Source organism: Tamandua tetradactyla, chromosome 19 (assembly GCF_023851605.1).
Source record: "Tamandua tetradactyla isolate mTamTet1 chromosome 19, mTamTet1.pri, whole genome shotgun sequence".
NCBI classification, from domain to species: Eukaryota; Metazoa; Chordata; class Mammalia; order Pilosa; family Myrmecophagidae; genus Tamandua; species Tamandua tetradactyla.
In genome coordinates, this window is record NC_135345.1 from 1,967,822 (window position 1) to 1,989,156 (window position 21,335).

A 21,335-nucleotide genomic window follows, 5' to 3' on the forward strand; every position below is an offset into this window, starting at 1 on the left:
ACTCATGCATTGCCTGTGGGAATGTAAAAGTGGCACCACCCTTCTGAAAAATAGTTTGGCAGTCATAAAGCTAAACATACACTAAGCATATGACCCAGCAATCACACTCTTGGGCCTTAATCCCAGAGAAATGTAAATTTATGCTTATACAAAAACCCTTACAAGAATCATCATGGTAGGTTTATTCATGATAGCAAAATACCAGAAACAACCCAAATGCCCTTCATTAGGTGAATGGTTGAACAAACTCTGGTATATCCATAAAATAGGATGCTACTCAGCAATAAAAAGGAATGAACTATTGATACATGCAACAACCCTGATGAAACAATAGCATTATGCTATTGAAAAAAAAGCAATCTTAAAATATTACATATACACTGAAAGAAGCTGAATGTGAGTATGATCGAGGGAGAAGGGCTGGGGGCACATATGAAACCAGAAGGAAAGGCAGAGGATGAAGACTGAGATAGTATAATTTAGGAATGCCTAGAGTGGACAATGATGGTGATTAAATGTACAAATATAAAAACATTTTTGCAAGAAGGAGAACAAATAAATGCCAAAGTTGCAGGGTGCTGAAATAGATGATAGATGGAAAAAAGCACCATCAACGCAAACTAGGGTCTACAGTCAAAAGAAACACTGTAATATGCTTCCACTGAATACAGATGAGGCCTAACAAAGTCATTATGCCAAAACTAAATGTCGACAGGTGGGGGGCATGGGGGAGGGGTAAGGATTTTTTTGAGGCAGAAAAGGAAATGCCTTCAGATAGAGTAAGGTGGTGAAGGCATGTCTATACACTTATGCTGGATTATATGATGTGTGAATAAAGCTGTTTAGAAATGAATAGAGAGAAATGAGTGCTAGAGAAAATGCAGAGAAAGTGATGTACCTATTCACTGCTGGTAGGGAAGCTGAGAGCTACAGCCCCTTGGAGGGCAAAGTGGTGGTTCCACAGGAGGCTAGGGGTGGGACTGCCACAGGATCCTGAGAACCCATTGCTCAGTATATACCTGGAAGAACGAATGGACATTTGCGTACTGGTGTTTATGGCGGCAGTATTCGTGATATACAATGGATGGAGGTGGCCTAAGGGTAAAACAACAGAGGAATGGAAGGGGGAACAGCAGTCACAAGAAGGAATGAAGTTGTGAGGCATGCAACTAGGTGTATGAACTTAAGGACTGTATGTTGAATGAAATGTCAGGAACAAAATGACAAGTGTTATCATGCCTCAATCATATGGACTAACTATAATATTAAAAACTCAGTGAACTGAAGTCAAGAACATGGGTTATCAGGTTGGGGCCTATTGTAAAGGGCCCTAGATTGTAAGCTCTTACAGCATTGTAACTGTTATTTCTAAATTCTGAGATACTGAGCCATTTGTTTATAACCTGGTTGTTCCCAGAAACTTCAGGTATTTATGTGACACTTGAGACTCGGTTAGAGCTCTGAAGCTATGAAAGTCAGCACTACCCCATACAGGAACTGTTTTAAAAGTTGAAAAAGGGATCAGACTTCCAGTAGAGATATGAAGGAAGCTGATCTAAATAGGACTAAGGTAGATGAGAATACAGAGTAAAGGACAATATGGTCCATATTTTAAAACTTCAGCTTCTGTATGAGACCAAAGGGAGAGATGTTATTTGGTGCAAACTTTATATTTTAGGTAGTTTATTTCCTAATTTAACTTATATGGTCAGTTTAGCTGAACTTCATTAAGTACATGAATTCTTGAATAGGGTGTGAGACTTTGTTGGCTTGTCTAGGTTAGTGGGATGCCCTGATATATCCCAGAGTAATTCGGGCAGTCAATAAAGAAGTATTTGAAAGATCTCCTTGGGGGAATGGGGAGAAAGGAGGAAATCTTCAACTTCCCTATTTGGAGAATTTCTCATATTCTCACAAGCAGTGGGGACAACCAAATTAATAGGCCAAGCCCTCAATCTTGGGGCTAAGTTCATCCCTATGAAATTTATTCCTGCAAAGAATAGGCTAAGCCTACTTAAAATGAGGCCTAAGAGTCACCTCCAGAGAACCTCTTCTGTTGCCCAGATGTTGCCTCTCTCTCTAAGCCAACTCCCCAGGTGAATTCACTCTACCTGCCCCCCACACACACACACACACTCATAGGACATGACTCCCAAGGGTATAAATGTCCCTGGCAATTTCCCAGGAGGAGTCAGGATCTGGCATAAAGGGACTGTGAAAGCCTTCTTGACCAAAATGGGGAAGAGAGAAATGAGACAAAATAAAATTTTAGTGTCTGAGAGATTTCAAACACGGTGGAGATGTTTTCCTGGAGATTATTTTTACATATTATACAGATATCCCTTTTTAGTTTACGGTGTATTGGAGTGGCTGGAGGGAAGTACCTGAAACTGCTGAGCTGTGTTCCAGTAGCCTCAATTCTTAAAGACGATTGTATAACGATATAACTTTTAAAATGTGACTGTAGGATTAAGAAAACCTGTGTCTGTTGCTCCTTTTATCCAGGATATGGACAGATGAGTAAAAAAATGTGGATTAATAGGGGGGACAAAGGGTAAAATAAATTGGGTTGATGGAAATACTAGTGGTGAATGAGAGGGAGGAGTAAGGAGTATGGTCTATATGAGGTTTTTTTTTTTTGCTTTTTATTTTTTATTTTTGGAGTGATACAAATGTTCTAAATAATGATCATGGTGATGAATACACAACTATGTGATAATATTGTGAGCCACTGATTGTACACCATGTTTGGAGTGTTTATGTGTGTGAAAATCAATAAAATATATATTTTTAAAAGTTACATACTGTATGATTCTACTTTCCCAACATTATTAAAATAGCAAAACTATCAAGATGGAGAATGGATTGGTGGTTTCAGGGGAAGAGGAGGGAGGGGTGTGAATATAAAGAGGTAGCCCAAGGAAGTTATTTTGTGGTGATGGTATATTTTGTGGTGAAGGGGTGTGACTTGACTGTGGTGATGGTTACATTTATCTATACATGGAATGAAGACGCACAGAAAAAAACACACATACGAGTGAATATAAGTTAACAAATGTTAAGGTCTGGAGCCTACTTAACAACAATATACCAAACTCAGCTTTCTGGTTTTGGTATTGTACTACAGCTATATAAGATGTCGCCATTTGGGAAATTTAAGGGAAGGGTACACAGGACTCTACTATTTTTGCAACTTACTGTCAGTCTGTAATTATTTATAGATGAAAAGCTTTTAAAAAAAATCAATAATCTACCAGATCTCGTTATGAAAAATATGTATCTAGACTCCTAGGGATGAGTCTGGCCCTGGCACAATGAGATCAACAATGCCATTCTGACCAAAAGGGGAAAAAGTGTATCAAATGAGATATCAGTGCCTGAGAGAGTCAAAAAGTTGAGAAGCTATGCTGGAGGTCATTCTTACGCAAGCTTCAGTTAAGACATTGATACCTATCATAACTTGCCAATCCCCAACCAAAACCATTCCAATGAGTCCTAAAGGACACCTAGAGCAATATATAAGATTCTACAAAGGTTCCATGCAATGGGGTAACTTTCAGAAACCTACAACCTCCAGATGGGCCCCTGGACCAGATAAGTCCAGAAACCTATAGGGGCCAGCCCTTCCAGAACATCAGCTAGTTTCATCTCCCTACCACTTATTATTGACAGCCCCTTCCAACATGAAAAACGTAGGATGGGCATAGCCCAAATGCCCCTAAAGAGTGGGAGAAAGATCAAAGGTGATGGTGGAGTTATGGAGAGAATGTAGGGTTTAGCAAACAAGTATGAGTGCTGAATCATTATACTGATATTTCGTTTAGTCTCCAGTATCTTGGAGCAGCTAGAAGTAAAACCTAAAATTGTGGAATTGTAACTTATACCAAACTCTGAAATCTGTTCTACAACCAATTGTTGTGCTGTACTTTGAAATTTATTGCTTGTTTTGTATATATGTTATTTTTCACACACAAAAAAATGATAATAAAAAATACATATATTTCTTCTAGCCTCTGATGTTTTGGAGCAACTAGAAAGAAAAATCTGAGATGATGGTATTGTCGCCTATGACAGATTCTGGGATCTGTTCTCTAACTATTTGTTGAAGAGTGCTTTGAAAACTATTACTTTTTTTCTTTCTTTGCTTTGTATATATATACATATTATACAATAAAAAAAGTATGCATCTATTGCTTCAATTTAGTTCTCATTGCCAAAACCCCTTTCTCTAGGCGCATGAAAAGACGCTCAACTTCCCTGGCTATTAAGGAAATGCAAATCAAAACCACAATGAGATATCATCTCACACGCACCAGAATGGCCATTATCAATAAAACAGAAAATGACAAGTGCTGGAGAGGATGTGGAGAAAGAGGCACACATCCATTGTTGGTGGGAATGTCAAATAGTACAACCGCTGTGGAAGGCAGTTTGGTGGTGCCTCAGGAAGCTAAGTATAGAGCTGCCATATGACCCGGCAATACCATTGCTAGGTATTTACTCAAAGGACATGAGGGCAAGAACACAAACGGACATCTACACACCAATGTTTATAGCAGCATTATTTACAATTGCCAAGAGATGGAATCAGTCCAGATGTCTATCAACAGACGAGTGGCTAAACAAGCTGTGGTATACACTTACAATGGAAGATTACACAGCCGTATGACAGAATAAAGTAATGAAGCATGTAACAACGTGGATGACTTTGAGGACATTATGCTGAGTGAGATTAGCCAGAAACAAAAAGACAAATACTGTATAGTCTCACTGATATGAACTAACATTAATGAATAAACTTGGAGAATTTCAGTTAAGAACAGAAGTCATCAGGAGATAGAAATACGGTAGATATTGGGTGATTTGAGCTGAAGGGATACAGATTGTGCAACAGGACTGATGGTAAAAATTCAGAAGTGGATAGCACAACACTACCTGATTGTGGCACAATAATGTAAGTACAATGAATGAAGCTGAATGTGAGAAGGATAAAGCAAGGAGGGCTGGGGGCACACATGAAACCAGAAGGAAAAATAAACGATAAAGACTGAGACGGTGTAATCTAGTAATGCCTAGAGTGGCTAAATGTACAAATTAAAAAATGTTTTTGTATGAGGAAAAAGAAAACAAAAAAACCCTTCCTCTCACCTGGCCTCCAGTTTAGTTGTTTGCTGCCTCTATTCTCTCTATGTACCAGTCTACTCCCTGCTACCAGGTTCATTCTGCAATTCTGACTTCCCCATGAGTAACTAGTGGTTGGTTGGCAATGGTGCCAGCTGAGCCCCAATCTAGGTTCATTAGTCTCAATACTAAAAGAATTTAGAGGCAAGAGGGTCAGTAGAAATCAGTAGTAAAGTTTATAAAAGAGGAGAGAGAGAACATGTTAAAGATGTTAATGCAGACGTGCCCAAGGGAGGGACACACTGTGTGGAGTAGGCTAGCATGTTTTATAGGAAAGTTTTGTTGATAACTGGTTTCCATAGTAACCTTTGAACAAGTGTCTTCTTTGTGCAGGTTCCCAAGGTGGTCTTTGGGTGCCAGGCGACATTTTCTTTGTTTTAGGAGGTTTTATGAGGAGATAGTTAGCAGAATTTATGGTTTGTTGTCATCTACCTAAAATTTGTCTCTGGACAAGGGTTAACAATCTTTATGACTCTATGCTTCCTAATATTAGCTAAGAGTTTGCTTTGGGATCAGAATTTTACAAGCCTTTACAGTTTGGGGAGGTTTCAATGGTTTGGGAGCTTTAGGGAAATTTTTGTCCCAGGAAGTTTGGAGCTCTATATTAGTTCCTGAGGAGCTAGATAAGAAAACAAGGGACTTGCAGTTGTCTGTTAACTCTTTCAGAACTGAATAGGAAATCAGGGATTTACAGCTGTCCTATTTTATCCTGCTTTAATGCACCTGCCTGGTCTCCAGACTCTCCCCCTATGGCCCACACATGCTTCTCTGGGCTCCAATTCTACCCCGTGACCACTCAGCTCCAACAGTCTGATTTCCATACTGAGCTCTAAAGAGGCTCATCCACTCTAGCCTGGCTCTTTAACCTGGCTTGTCTCCTTTCCTTGGACAGTGCTCAGCTTCTTTTTTTTTTTTTTCCCCCATAACCAGGTCCTACCCCAAATCATGCCTCACCCCCAACCAACCCTGCTCCAGGCATACTGCAAATGTTCCAGCTCACACTGGTCTTTCCCTCAAACCTCCAAATCCTTTATGGTCTGTATCATTCATTTTAGGACAGAATCATATTTCATTTTAAGCGTGGCATTCATTCATACTCATTCAATTTCTTCATTTATTCCTTTACTTATTAATTCATCAAATACCTATTAAACACAGTGTGGTGGGTACTGTGAAATACAGTATAGGAGTCCCCCATTCAGGAACATCCTCTGGAGATTGCCACAGCTGAAAAGAGCCATCTGGCCCAGGGTTACACCCCTTTCCAAGGCAGCCTGTGTCCAATAACTATTCCATGTGGAGGGTAGTAAGATCTCAAACCCTCACCCAAACTCAAGACAATTTCGAAGGTCCATCCCAGCTTTAAGGCTCCCTGTCGGGTTCGAGGAGGCCTCTATGGGAACTGATTTAGAGCTCAAGTTCTACCTCTGTCCAATTCTGCTTCTTGCCCTTCCTTCCACAGGTGTTGATCCTAAGACACTCCCTAAAGTCATCCTTGATGTTAAATAATAATAATAATAATAATAATAATAATAATAATAATAATAAAAGGCCTAAGCTTACATCTCAGGGAATTAGAAAAAGGGTAATAAATTAAACCCCAAAAAAGTAGAAGGGAGACAATATTAATAAAATAGAAAGCAGCCACATGACTGAAGATATCAGAAAATCCAAAGCTGGTTCTTTGAGAAGGCTAACAGAAATGAAAACTCTGAGGGTAGGACTTATTAAGAAGTGCCAGGTACCTCCCTGTAGGAATCGAAGATAAAGAAGGAAAGCACTAACAGTAGCCAAGGGCAAACCAAGAAGGGAAGAGAAGGGAACTTATTCTAGAACCATCTGCAGTAGAGAGCTGACAAACACACATTGTAGGGAATAATAATTTACCCCAAGGAGTGCTGAGGTCCTCTCCATTTCTTCTTGGTTTATCTGAATGTTATGGCTTTCCATCACTGTGAGGCAAAAACCAAACAGAACATATTTACAGTGTATTAAAGAAATTTTTTTTAGTGAAAGAAGGGTAAGAACTAATCCCGCTGCCCTGAAGAGGACAATAATGACAGTAACTAACATTTACTCAGGGCCTCCTGCATGCAGCCTCTGCAATTATATTGACTTGCACTCCTGTCTCATAGTGAGAAAGGAGCTCCAAGAGGGAACTCACTCAACTTATAAGGTGCTGGCAGAGATGGAATTCCGACCAACAATGACCCACACGCAGTGCACGTGGGCATGTGGACACGTACTGCCCAGCCACAACTCGGCCCTTTGCATGCACAAAATGGAAATCCCCACTGGCTAGCTGGGGTGCAGAAGCATTGGGCTATCCTATATATACATCAGGACCAGGGACAGAGGCAAGGACAGCTCGCAGCCCTGCAATCCTTCAAGGGAGGTCTCGAGCCTCCAACATGCTAAGGAAGGAAGAGTTAAAGCACAACAAATAAGGATTAGAGACAAATACTAGCATGTAAGATGCCTAGAGAGACTTCTTCCTCTGCTCTGCTGCTTCTCGGGACTATGAGGGCTTGGATGGGCTCACCCTCGGCAATAGCACAAGACAGAATCAGACATGACCTAATTGTCAGAATCTTCTAATCCTGCTAGACCCCAAGAGGCACTGCAGTCCAACCCCATCAGGTGGTGAAAAGTCGAAATAAGGCTTTCTATCTCCTCAGAACCCACCCTCTAAATAATTTGAGAGAAAAATGCATTCTCAAGCAATATAAAGAAACTGTGCTGGAGCTGTCATATACACCAGAAAAGGCCATGTTCTTTTAATCCATTCCTGTGGGTGCAGATCTGGGTTGTAGGTGGGACCTTCTGATTAGGTTGTTTCAATTGAGATGTGACCCACCCACTTCAAGGTGGGTCTTAATCCTTTACTGAAGTCCTTTTTCAGGATAAAAGACAGAAAAAGCCCAGAGAGCTCAGAGAGAAACACCCAAAGAGAGCTTAGACAGAGAAAAGTCCTGGAGATGCAAAGAGGATTCACAGAAGCTCAAGAGAGGAGGCCACTGGAACCAGGAGCTAAAAGCAAAGAAACCAGGGAGCAAAGGACCAGGAGATGCCAGCCATGTACCTTGCTATCTAACAGAGGAACCCTGGATGCCAGCAGCCTTTCTTCAGAGAAGGTACTGTCTTATTGATGCCTTAATTGGGACATTTTCCTGGCCTCACAACTGTAAATCTATAAACTAATAAATACCCATTGTAAAAGCCAATCCATTCTTGGTATTGCATTCCTACAGCTTTGGAAAACTGAAACAGATTTTTCATAAAATGACTATAATACTCATCATTATGGTTACCTTACCTGCCAAAATTGGTATCAGAGGAAGTTCCAAAGTACAAAATAGTTGCCATAAACCACAAACCTGTTTCACAGGAGAAAATCATATCAACATTACTTTAAATTACAATTTCTATCCTTTCTTACCCAACATTCACTCCTCTTGCCCTTCCCCCTTCCTAATAAAATTTCATGCAAGTATCTTATTTTTATTCTAAGACCTGACAGTCTTTAGAAATATCAGAGAGGGCAAGCCATGACCCCCAATCCTTGTTTACTTTTTCTCATTTTTAAGATTTATTTAGGTATTTGTGAACTTTTAGTCTTTCCTTATAATTTCAGAATAAGATTATCAATTTCCAAAAAATTTAATTAGAATTTTCATTGACTTTGTCGATTAATTTGGGGGAGAACTACAATCTTTACAGCAAGTGATCCTGGCCAAGAGCATGAAATATATCTCCATTTATTCAGACCATCTGCCATTCTCTGTACTAGAGCTTTCATCTTTTTTATTTCTTCTTGCTGCCATCTGAAGAGTCCTCTGCCTCATCTTCCAGGCTGCTCTTCAGCTGTGCCCTGGCATTCCCTGCTTGTCCTCTTCCCACCATCCCAGATCCCTTTTCACTCCTGTTCTTTGCCCAGGTGTGGGAGAGAAACAGACCCCCTCCAGACCACAGCATCTGAACTCCTTGGCTCTCTAGTTGATTTTCTCACATGAGGCACTAGCAGGGGACTGGAAGGTAGGCAGGGAGTTAAGTGGGTTTTCCCTCTCCCCACCCTCTTTTCACTCATTTGCCACCCACAGCCCAAGCTTATGGTGTCCAGTTCCTGACCAGCCACGGCTGCCATTCTCCTGGGCTTCTGTTAACAGCTCACTCTCTAAGCCCAGGCATAGAAAAGCTCCCACTTCCGGCTATGGCCAATCCCTGGCTGCTTCTCCATCTCTTGCTGGCACCCTTAACCCTGCTCAGATCTCTACAAAAGTCCCTGCACTGGACTCTTCAGTTTTTCCTTTAAACAGCTGGCTGCTTCCCTGTGAGTCTCAGACTGAGTTGAGCTGTGCACACTTTATTAATGAGAATAAACTCTCAGCTTTTACGTGTGTGTTGCATTAGAAATCTTCTAGCTGAAACAGTCTTCCTCTCATTTGAGAAAGTGCTAAATTGAAAATGTTACAATTGTCTTCAACCTGTAGAAAACATATTTTAAAACTTCAGTTCTCATCATTCTGGATTTCCTTTGAGTGACATGTAGAATGCAATGCTTTATTTTCTTTCACATTTAAAGACCCTGAAGGCATTGCTTCCTGTGAGTAAGAATGTGAATGAAGACACAACTGATGTGTCAATGAGAGCAAGCAAGAGTTCCTGCCAACCAAAAATAATTATTAAAAAGTCTTGCCTTCAATTGAGAACAAAGGTCCATTGTAAGTCTGTAGAGCATCCTCAGGTTCACACATACATTCCAATTCTTTAAAAGAGCAAAAGTATTAAAAGTTAAGTAAATTTGGCAGCAATGTCCACACAATCTATGAAGTGACACAACTCACAAAAAAGTTCACTAGCTACATTCCGACTTGTCTCTCCACGTGAGATGCTATCTATTTGATAGTTACCTGAAGTCTCCACTGCTGAGAGGTGTCCTTTTGTGGGTGTATGGAAGAGCAATTTATCTACAGCCCAGCATTTTCTCCCCAACCCAAGGTTTCCTCAAAAACAGAACCACAGAGGGTGGTGCAACAGAGGCTCAGTGGCAGAATTCTCACCTGCCATGCCAGAAACCCAAGTTCGATTCCCGGTACCTGCCCATGCAGAAAAAAAAAGAACGACAGAGAAGGGCAATGATTGAAGAGTGGTAGAGACAGGAAGGTGAGGAACCAGTATCTCCTTGTTCCACATCCTAACACACTCAGCCCCTCATTCTACCACTTATGCAGCATCCAGTCAAGGAGTCGTGATGCCTGCCCTACACACTCCACACTTCCTCCCTCTCAACTCAATTCTCACCTAGAACAGACAAAGACAGAGGCCCTGGAGAATCAGTCAATGGAGTCTGTACTCAACTGAGAGTCAGGGTAGCTGGGGTGAGACACAGTCCCTCAATATACATTCTCATACGTTCCACCTTTGACTCCAAACTCGAGGATCCCGTTTACAGACTCATTCTGTCTAGGTCCACAAGAGTTTGTTTCTCTGCTAAAGGCTTCAGATTGGAAACCCTCACCCCCAGTGAACCAATGGCTGTATGCCCATGTTCTGGCATTTGTTTTCTGGTCATTTCCTGCTCTCAATCTTCTACAAACAGCTGGTCAGGAAGACACTAGGGGAGGCGGTACTGCAAACATATCACATAAAGATCTTGGCTGCTACCTGGCAGAATTCCACAGTGGGTCAGGATGAGTCTTCTAGACCACAAGGGCGACTGTGTAACTTTCCACTTTAAATAGTTTTCCAATTTGAAAGCTTCTCCAGGACAAGATCAAACTTAGAGTGGCTCACAAGAGCCTGTATGATGGTCGCTGCCACGCTCTTCTGCAGTTCTATCTCCATCATTCTTCTTGCTAAGTGTTGCTGGGCTCTCCTCCCAAGGGAATTACATTCTCTCACTTGCCTTGCCTTTTCCATGCTGTTACCTATTCCTGAAATACTTCCTCATGTTCTGAACAAGTCATGTCCCCTCTTCAGGGAAGCATGGTATGGAGGATCCCAGCATCCATCTCCTGCCCCTCATGCCCTACATGGTTCTGCTACTGAACCCATGAAAGCACATTTGCCCAGCAGCCTTCCTTATAGATGTGTGGCCGTGGCACCTGTTTCTGGCCATTAGGATGTAAGAACTCCATCCATCTAGGAGTTCTCTTTTCTACCTGAGTGGGACTGAGGGGCCTGAGACGCTTCCAAAAAGCAATGGAAGCAGATGGCATGCTAAGAGAAATGTTCAAAGGCTCAACACAGTAAATAGCTGCTATAGCCCTGCCTGAGGCACCAGTCGGCTTCTGATCATGGAAGAAAGTACCCCTTGCAGGTAGCTGGCTTTTGTTTCTTGCAGATGTTCCCATTCTAACTCATATACACATATAGTAGAAAGGAAATGGACATCAAAGTCAAAAATCCAACATGTGAATCATGGATTCAGCCTGCGTGGGGTCAAGGTATGTATCTGTTAACCTTCTACACCTCAGTTTTCTCATCTGTAAACTAAGCCTGATAACTCTGAGCGGCTGGCTCCTTCTGGTGACCTTCTCTATGGGGCACTGACCCTCACTGACACCAGGCAGCCTTCGCAGGACAGCCAATCAGGATATCATCTCTGCCCTAGGGCAGGCATGCGACATAGCAAGAGAGAGAAAATGCACTGAATGCTCATATTCTGAATCTTGGATAAAAGCAGCATGAGGATGGAAAGGGTCATGGGTCAGTGTTGGTCCAGGCCTATTGGTATTGCTCTCTGGATCCCCAAAGTTGCCTGGCTCCCATTTTTCCCGAGGCCTGCTTCTGCGAGCTATCCCATGTCCTTCTGATAAACCTCTTTTTTAATTAAAGTGGAGTAAGTCTCTTATTTACAACCCAAACCCATCAGGGATACAAACATCTACCATATAGAACACCTAGGAGAGAGACAAGCACTGACGTATGCCCCAGTCCCACACCTGCCAGGAGCTGCCTTGCTCTGACAGTTCCATCCCAGTCAGCCACTCCTCTGCATCCCTCAGCATTCTACAGATGCTTCTAGTATTGCTTTGGAAACATGACTGCTCAATTACAGCTATCAGCACTGAAACTGAGGGGCCTGACAACACTCCATGCAACCCCCATAATACCCCTCCCATGGTGGCCTGCTGTGGCCATGGTGAAGCTTTCTATATGTGGGCTCCAGACACAGTTCTAGGAGCTATAAGCTATGACTGTTCTCCTCCAAAGACTGTTCCTGATGACTGCATACCTACAAAAGGAAACACTTGGAAAGAGGCCCAGGGCAGTTTCAACAATCTTCCCCATGTGCACTGCTGAGGGACCATCCCCAGGACTCTGTCACCACAGCAGGATCAGGCCCAGTCTGTACAGCCACATAACCTGCAGTCAGGATTATGATAGCACCTCTCCGTTCACAGTGCAGGCAATTCGGTGACACAAGAGAAACTGCTGAGAAAAATCATGCTAAGAATTAGATTTTCCAGGGACAGAAATCATCCATCCTTATTCCACATCCTTCATGAGAAGGTTGGGGTCAAAAGAATTTGTACCATAATCACAACTTGATTGAACAAAGATTTAACATAAACGACCACATTAAAGAGCCAGGTACTTTGATTCTCAAATTAAATGATCCCGACATGCTGGAACAAGGGAACCATTTTAAAAGCATCTGTGGACTATATTCAAAAGCTGCAATGAGAACAACATGCAAAGGAACTTGAACACAGGACAAGAAACTAGAACATGCTAACCAGCATTTGTTCTGCAGGATACAGAAACTTGCAACGTAGGCTTGAGATCATGGACTTTCCCTTATTCCATCCAGGGGTCTTTGTTCTCCAAATTCGGTAAACTGTGTCACCAAGCAAGAACTCATTCTAGAAAACTGCAACTAGGACCTCCTTCAGCATCATGCAGCCCTAACTTGCACAACTCTCGATCTCACAGATAGTACCGCAACCTTCAACAGCAACCTCGGAACTGGGCCTGAGAGCAACCAACTCTATAGCATCCCCATCAAAATGGGATCTACAACAGAAGACAATCCAGACGGACAATACTCCTTCTCCTGTTGGCATAACTGATCCACTTCTTTCTTCGGTGTTCCTGAGGGCTTCCAAGAAAAGGAGCAGCATTCTTCACCATGAGGAGATGGAGAATGCTTGTTAGGAAACCCCACCCTGACCTACATCCTCACAGACGGCTTCCTTTCTTGATTAGATTTAATGATTTATCTGAAGGGATTTTCTTGATAATTTTCCTTTAATATAAATTTTTTCATGCATTATCAATACCCCAGGATATATTTTATTTTTAGAATTTTGTGAAATGGACTTGTATTCTATTTTACAACTACAAATGCCTCCAAAGCATTGTACAGTAAGTGTACAGTATCTGTGAACTGTATTTACAATGGACTTTAGCTTTCTGAGCAAGACAATTTTGTATCAGGGAGAGCCTGTCCATTTTTATTCAGGGGAAACTCGGTTTGAGGTTTTATGCCTATGACTTCCTTGAAAATTAAATGTAAGGTTTAATCGAAAAAATATATAATATTCAAAAAAAAAAAGAGAAGAATGAGAGAGAAAGACAATGAGAAAAGAAACCCACACTAACACTTTTCCATTTATAAATATATTGATTCATTGGTTCTGCCTTAAAGATACAGAACCTTTCTAGCATCGTTTAGTCTTTATACTGCAAACTATTTCAAGAAATACTATATTCTGCAAAAGAAAAAAAATGCGGCCATTTTCATGAGGATTATCTGGTTAGAAAACGTAACTGATATCATTACTTAGGAGCATCTGATTCAGCAGAGAGACAAAACTAGGCTCTGAAATAGAGACTCTAGTTTTACTCTCTTTTTCGGTAATTCAAATTTTCATTAAATATATTTTATTTTTACATAGAAATCAATGTACTTTCAAAGTAAAATATTGATGAGCACTGAAAGTTTGTTTTACCTTTTTTATTTATTTTCACTGTTGATATGAAAACCAAACTGGGCGCATTTCTAATTGGCTTTACTATTTTTATTTTTAAATTATGTTTTTTGGCTTATGTAATTTGTACAGATTCTCTATTATCATGGTTCTTTTCAATATGTTTATGTTAATTTTTAAGAATATATATCTTAAAAATTGCAAGTTTTTGATATTTTTTACAAAAAAAAGATTTGTTCCAAATAAGTGCAAAGGAATGTTGACAATGTTCTGTTTACTATCAGACAATCTATGAAAAAGAAAAAAGGTTTTTAGAAACCTTAGGGTTGCATTAAGGTTACTAAAACTTTATCTTAAGACAACTCACCACAGTATTTCCTGAGGAATTTCCATATGTGCTGTTCACTTGAACTGTGGTGGACTTCTCAAAGTATTTTGCAATCAAATCTTCAAAAGAAGGCACTGCATCACTAGGATCTATAAGCCATGCAGCAATTCTAGGATCTAGCCCTATACAATCAGCAACTGAAGAGAAAAAGGTTATTTATCAACCCAAGAAAAATGACTAATTGTACTTTTTCTTGCTTTTACAAGGTTTTCAAGGTTAATAACAATAACAATATTATTATAAATAACAATATAATATTGTTATTATAAATAACAATAACATTACTATCCCCTCAAAATAGCAGAGCTAAGTATAAAGTGAGGCTACATTAGTTGAAAGTAGATATGAATTTAAGATAACTGAGGCTAAGTAAAAACCATGTAGTTTTGAATATAATGAACCTAGTACTATTATACAAACCTAATGATCAAATCCTAAATACCATTTTGTCTAAATGCCATTTCCCACTAAACTAACAGGCTCCTTAAAGAAATGGCTGTTTCCTTGAGGCTGGCCCCCCTCTTCAGACCATAAATCAGAGTGGATATCCCAGACTACCAGGGTTGGATGACAAGGACTCATTTCCTAAGTGGGAAAAGACTGTGTGCACACACCTGTGCAATGACTGAAATTCATCAAATGTGTTTAAATCCAATTGTTCATAATTATACTATAACAAAATATATTCATATCACCTTTGATAGATTCTAGGGAACTGAGAATTTTAAATATGTAATTGTTCTAGTTTGCTAGCTGCCGGAATGCAACACACCAGAGACGGATTGGCTTTTAATAATAGGGGATTTATTTTGTTAGTTCTTCAGAAGAAATGCAGCTAACTTTCACCTGAGGTTCTTTCTTACGTGGGAAGGCACAGGATGGTCTCTGCTGGCCTTCTCTCCAGGCCCCTGGGTTCCAACAACTTTTCCTGGGGTGATTTCTTTCTGCATCTCCAAAGGCCTAGGCCGAGCTGTGAGTGCTGAGATGAGGAATGCCAAGCTGCTTAGAATGTGCTACGTTGAGCTCTCTCATTTAAGCACCAGCCAATTAAGTTAAACATCATTCATTGCAGCAGGCACGCCTCCTAACCGACTGCAGATGTAAATCAGCAACAGATGAGGTTCACGTACCATTGGCTCATGTCCACAGCAACAGAACTAGGTGCCTTCACCTGGCCAAGTTGACAACAAAATCTAACTACCACAGTAACTAAAGGGAATGAGTGAAGCTTTACTCTTACCTTTTCTTTATGAACTAAAGTTAGGGTAGCCAAATAGATGGGAATGATTACTCTTTACAGAAGTATTGTGGGTCGTAAATGCAGAAGCTACAATAGATCTCAAATGTCACCATTTTGCAACCTCTCTCTTTAATTAATAAACCTACACAATGATCATCAGTACCTCTTAACATCCTAACGAGAAAAGCAAACAGACATTATGTTCTGACAGAACTGCATAATTCAACCAATGAAGTAGTACTGCCTCTCCAAAATCTAACCCGAATTTGATCAAGCTTCTAAATCTAATTGCTAGTTTACAAAAAATAAGAGAGAAAAGATATGTTGAATGACAGGGAAATGCAACTAACAAAATCCATTCTGTAATACTATAGGACAAAGAACATGGTTTCTTTAACAACAACAAATGAAAGGAAATAAAACAGATGAAGGGTGAACACAGAGAATGAAAAGAGATTACATATATATTAATCTATCCCAAGGTACAGACCTTGTTTAGATCTCAAGTCACACAAACTTAAAAAACAAAATAAAGAGCAAAAAAATACAAAACAAACAAAAACATGGATAGGACACTTGGGAACTGTAAACACTGACTGAGTATTTAATAATGCTAAAAAATTATTGCTGATTTTTGAGGAAGATGGTAGAGACTTGGATGTACATAGAGTTATAGGGGAAATAAGATTGGCCATAAGTCAATAACTGTTAGAAGGTAGAACTCTGTATAAGTTGAAAATTTTCTATAATAAAAGAATTTTTTCCAATGTTTTATTATGAATATCTTCAAATACGTAGAAAAGTTGAAGGAACTATATATCGGACTGTGATGGTTAGGTTCTGGCGTCAACGGTGCTGGTGTCGACTTGGCAAAGTGATGATGCCCAGGCATGTGGTCAGGCAAGCACTGGCCTGACTATTGCTACGATATTTCATGGCTGGTTGATGAACTGGAAGCCTGGTATATTAAATCACCAGTCAGCTGATTGCCTCTGTGGCTAATTACATCTATGATCAACTAAGGCGTGTCTCCTATCAATGAGAGAATCTAATTAGCCGAAGGCTTTTAAGGAAGAAGACTTTTTCACTGTTTTTTCAGCCAGTGAGCTCTCCTGTGGAGTTCATCCAAATCCTTCATTAGAGCTGTCAGCTTCACAACCTGCCCTGCAGATTTTGGACCCTTCCATTCCCACGGCTGTGTAAGACACCTTTATATATTTCATATTTACAGATATTCCCTGTTGGTTCTGTTTCTCTAGAGAACCCTCACGAATACAGCTCGGTACCAGAAATGGAGTTGTTCTTGAGAAACAGAATCTTAAAAAATGGGCTTTTATAATTGGCTTTCTACTCTGATTAGACCCAGAGTCACTAATGACTCTGTTTCCAATAATCAAGATGGCTTTGATAGTCCATGGGGTGAGTTGGCAAGAGAGATACACAAAACATCACCATTAGATTCTGCTAATTGTATGCTTATAACAAAGCAAGGCTCTGGGTGAGTGTTTTTGACACCCTTACAGAGTTTTGTGGAATTAAGAGGTATAATGATGTGGGCTGATTGTTGTTAGATATGCTGGAAACAGTGATGAGGGAAAGGGATGAGCTGAAGGCTTCAAATTTGCAACTTAAGTGCTATATGAATGATTTAAAAGTTTCCATGTTTGCCATGAAAGAAAATTTTACTTCCTGTGGTGACAGACTTCAGATCTCTGAAAACCAGACATAAAGCCTCATTGTACGAGTAGCAGATTTACAACACAAACTAAAATCTCAACCTTGCAGGGTGTCTGCTGTTAAAGTAAGGGCTTTCATTTGAAAAGAATGGGATCTTGAAACATGAGATGGGGATACATGGCTTGATAATGATAGGGATGGGGGGATGGAGTCCCTAGAATCTGCTGAGCCTTTGCTAGATAGACCTGTAATGGATTGCCCTGAAGAAAGAGCTCTTGACCTCCAGTCTACCCAGAGGAGTCTGTCATCCAACCCCCACCTAATGAGATTAACCCTCCAGTGCCTGCTAACCATGTAATCACTTTCCCTGGGGAAACAGTCATCATTCCTCTGTCTGGAGGGAGTAATCCTGTTTTACCAGGTGAAATTGAGAAAAGAAATATCCTGAAGTAACTGGCTTGAAAGATGCTTCTATTTCTTTTCATAACCCACCCCCACCACCCCTCTTTTCTTCAAGACCTATTACTAAAGTCCCAACAGGCCCTGAAAGGTGAGGTAAAAATGTGACCCATGAGGAGGTACACTATACTCCAAAAGAACTGCATGAGTTTTCCATTAAAAACAGGTAGAAATCAGGGGGTTAGGTGTGGGAATGTATATTAAGGGTGTGTGATAATGGTGGAAGGAATATAAAGTTTGATCAAAGTGACTGCTATGGGCCCACTAAGCAGAGATTCTGCATTCAATGTTGTAGCTTAAGGGGTTAGAAAGGGCATTAACTGTTTGTTTAGATGGTTGCCTGAATGGATTCAAAGGTGGATGACATTTGATTCCTGTCCCATGAACTTTCTCCACCAAAAAAGGAAAAAAGCAAGCAAACAAAAAAATTCAACAAATGGTGCTGCAATAATGGGATACTCACATGGAAAAACAATGAAATGTGACCCCTACCATACAGCATACAAAAAAAAAAGTGGCCGACATTACCTGAGGTTGAAATGCCACGATGCCCTGGTATAATGCAGATGAGGGGATCCCGAGGCTTAAAGAGATGGGAATGTTCGAGTAGACTTATTACAGAAGACTTGCTTACACACCCCAGAAATATCCAGAGGACACATTCTTCACCAGTACATTGGGAAATAAACTTGTGACACTAGCTCCATCATCCCTAAAGAGCTCTGTAGTCTTCCTTCTCTGTAGGCCAGATATTACTGTGGGAACTGCTGTCACTGAGGTAGAATCCTTAAACAGAATTGGGATGATTGGATTCCCAGTTGGCAGAAGCCATGTGGTAAAAGTTAATCACCACAGACAAGGTGGGTGTGTCCTCCGTAATGGAGAAAAGACTCAGAGCAGTAGTCAAAATACTCTGACTCACAGAGATTTGTGGCATTGGCTAGTAGACCATGGGGTACCTAGAAGTAAAACAGATGGGCAGTCTACTGAATTCTTGTTTGAGCTGTACAATCAGAAGAATCCTAGGTCAAGTGAACAGAAGTCTAACTTGAATTACAAAAACAGAGAGCCACAACCCCTTAATCAATTCCAAGACTTCAGACAGCTTATAGACACAGAGTCCCTTGAATGAGGGGAAGGCCGGATACCCTTGGGGAAGGACCCTATTACACTGTCCCAAATTTCCAATCAAACCTTCCCCAAGGAGATCTATGGCCTTTTATCAGGGTGACTGTGCACTGGGGAAAAGGAAATGATCATATATTGGGGGGATTATTAGATAATGGCTCAGAATTGACACTAATTCCAGGAGATCCAAAACATCACCCTGGTCCACCAGAGTAGGGGCTTATGGAGGGCAGGTGATCAATGGAGTTTTAGCTCAGGTACTGACAGCTTTTGAGAAAAAGCATTTGCCAGATCAGTAGCTGCATACCAGGTACTTGGCAATGTATTGACTTGCTCAAGCAATGATACCACATCTGGAACAATAGCTGCAATTGGAGTCACCACACGGTTGAGTTTACTGCAATCTACTAATCTACTGTCATCCTCCAGACTCATCTGTTTTTTGCACAGGTCAGATAGGAGAGTTGAATGGAGATGTGATGTGAATTACCACATTTTGTGGTCATTTCCCCAGTTCCAGAATGCATAATTGGAATCAAGATACTTAGCAACTGGCAGAATCTCCTCACTGGTTCTCTGACTCATGAAGTCAGGGCTACCACGGTAGGAAAGGCCAAATGGAAGCCACACTAGAAATACCCCTACCTAGCAAAATAGTGAATCAGAAGAAATACTGTATTCCTGGAGGGATTACAGAGATTAGTGGCACTCTTAAGGACTTGAAGGATTCAGGCGTGGTGATTCCCACCACATCTCCATTCAACTCTCCTATCTGACCTGTGCAGAAAACAGATGAGTCTGGAGGATGACAGTAGATTACAGTAAACTCAACCAGGTGGTGACTCCAATCGCAGCTATTGTTCCAGATGTGGTATCATTGCTTGAGCAAATCAACACATTGCCAGGTACCCAGTATGCAGCTACTTATCTGGCAAACGCTTTTTTCTCAAAAGCTGTCGATAAGGACCATCAGAAGAACTTTGCATTCAGCTGGCATGGCCAGCGGTATACCTTCAATGTCCTACCTCAGGGGTATAACTATTCTCCAGCCCTATGTCACAATTTTGTCTTCAGGGACCTTGATCACTTCTTCTTCCCGCAAGACACCACAATAGTCCATTATATGGTTGATATCATGTTGATTGGACCTAGAAAGCAAGTAGCAGCAATTTCTCTAGACTTATTGGCAAGGCATTTGTGTATAAGGGGATGGAAGATAAATCCAACAAAAACAGAGGGGCCTTCCACCTCAGTGAAATTTCTAGGGTTCTATGATGTGGGGCATGTCGAGATATCCCTTCTAAAAAAGAGGCATAATGCCTAGTTGGACTCTTTGGATTTTGGAGACAACATATTTCTCATCTGAGTGTGCTACACCCATCTACCAAGTGACCAGAAAAACTCTAGTTCTGAGTGGGGACGAGAACAAGAGGAGGCTATGTGATAGGTTCAGGCTGCTGTGGAAGTTGTTCTGCCACTTGGGCCATATGATCCAGCAGATCCAATGGTGCTGGAAGTGTCAGTGGTAAACAGGGATGCTGTCTGGAGTTTTTAGCAGGCCCTCATAGGAGAATCACAACACAGGCCCATAGGGTTTTAGAGCAAAGCCTTACCATCTACTACCGAAAACTACTCTGCTTTTGAGAAACAGCTTTAAGCCTGCTACTGGGCCTTAGTAGAGACTGAATGCTTAACCATGGGCCACCAAGTTACCATGAGACCTGAGTTGCCTATCATGAGTTGTCTGACGCACCAAGCCATAAAGTTGGGTGTGCACAGCAGCACTCCATTATAAAATGAAAATGGTATGTAAGAGATAGGGCTCGAGCAGGTTCTGAATAGACAAGTAAGTTACATGAGGAAGTGTCCCAAATGCCCATGGCCCCCACTCCCACCATATTACCTTCTCTTTTCCAGACCAAAGCCTCTTGGGGAGTTCCTTACCATCAGTTGACTGTGGAAGACAAAACTCGGGCTTGGTTTACAGATGGTTCTGCATGATATGCAGATACCACCCAGAAGTGGACTGCAACAGCACTACAACCCCTTTCTGGGATGTTCTTAAAGGACAGTGGTGAGGGAAATCCTCCCAGTGGGAGGAACTTCGAGCCATACACCTGGTTGTTCAGTGTGCTTGGAAGGGAAATAGGCTAGGGGTGAGTTTGTATACTGACTTATGGGCTGTTGCTAATGGTTTGGCTGGATGGTCAGGGACTTGGAAGGCACATGATTGGAAAATTGGTAACAAAGAAGTCTGCAGAAGAAGTATGTGGATAGAACCTTTCTGAGTGGGCAAAAGAAAAATGAAGATATTTTTGTTCCATGT

General features: G+C 41.1%; 1 protein-coding gene and 1 pseudogene across 2 annotated transcripts in view; one reads left to right on the top strand and one right to left on the bottom strand.

The window, feature by feature from the left end:
• The window catches only part of POLN (DNA polymerase nu), a 300,052-nt gene that overhangs the window by 195,544 nt on the left and 83,173 nt on the right, over positions 1 to 21,335 (bottom strand). For both annotated transcript variants that reach the window (XM_077136233.1, XM_077136234.1), the window contains 4 exons: positions 14,485 to 14,642; positions 9,878 to 9,946; positions 8,498 to 8,558; positions 7,069 to 7,133 (listed from right to left, as the gene is read on the bottom strand). In XM_077136233.1, the coding sequence (XP_076992348.1) occupies positions 7,069 to 7,133; positions 8,498 to 8,558; positions 9,878 to 9,946; positions 14,485 to 14,642 (353 nt within the window). The remainder of the gene's footprint in view (positions 1 to 7,068; positions 7,134 to 8,497; positions 8,559 to 9,877; positions 9,947 to 14,484; positions 14,643 to 21,335) is intronic.
• Positions 11,567 to 13,341, top strand: LOC143663692 (microphthalmia-associated transcription factor pseudogene; annotated as a pseudogene).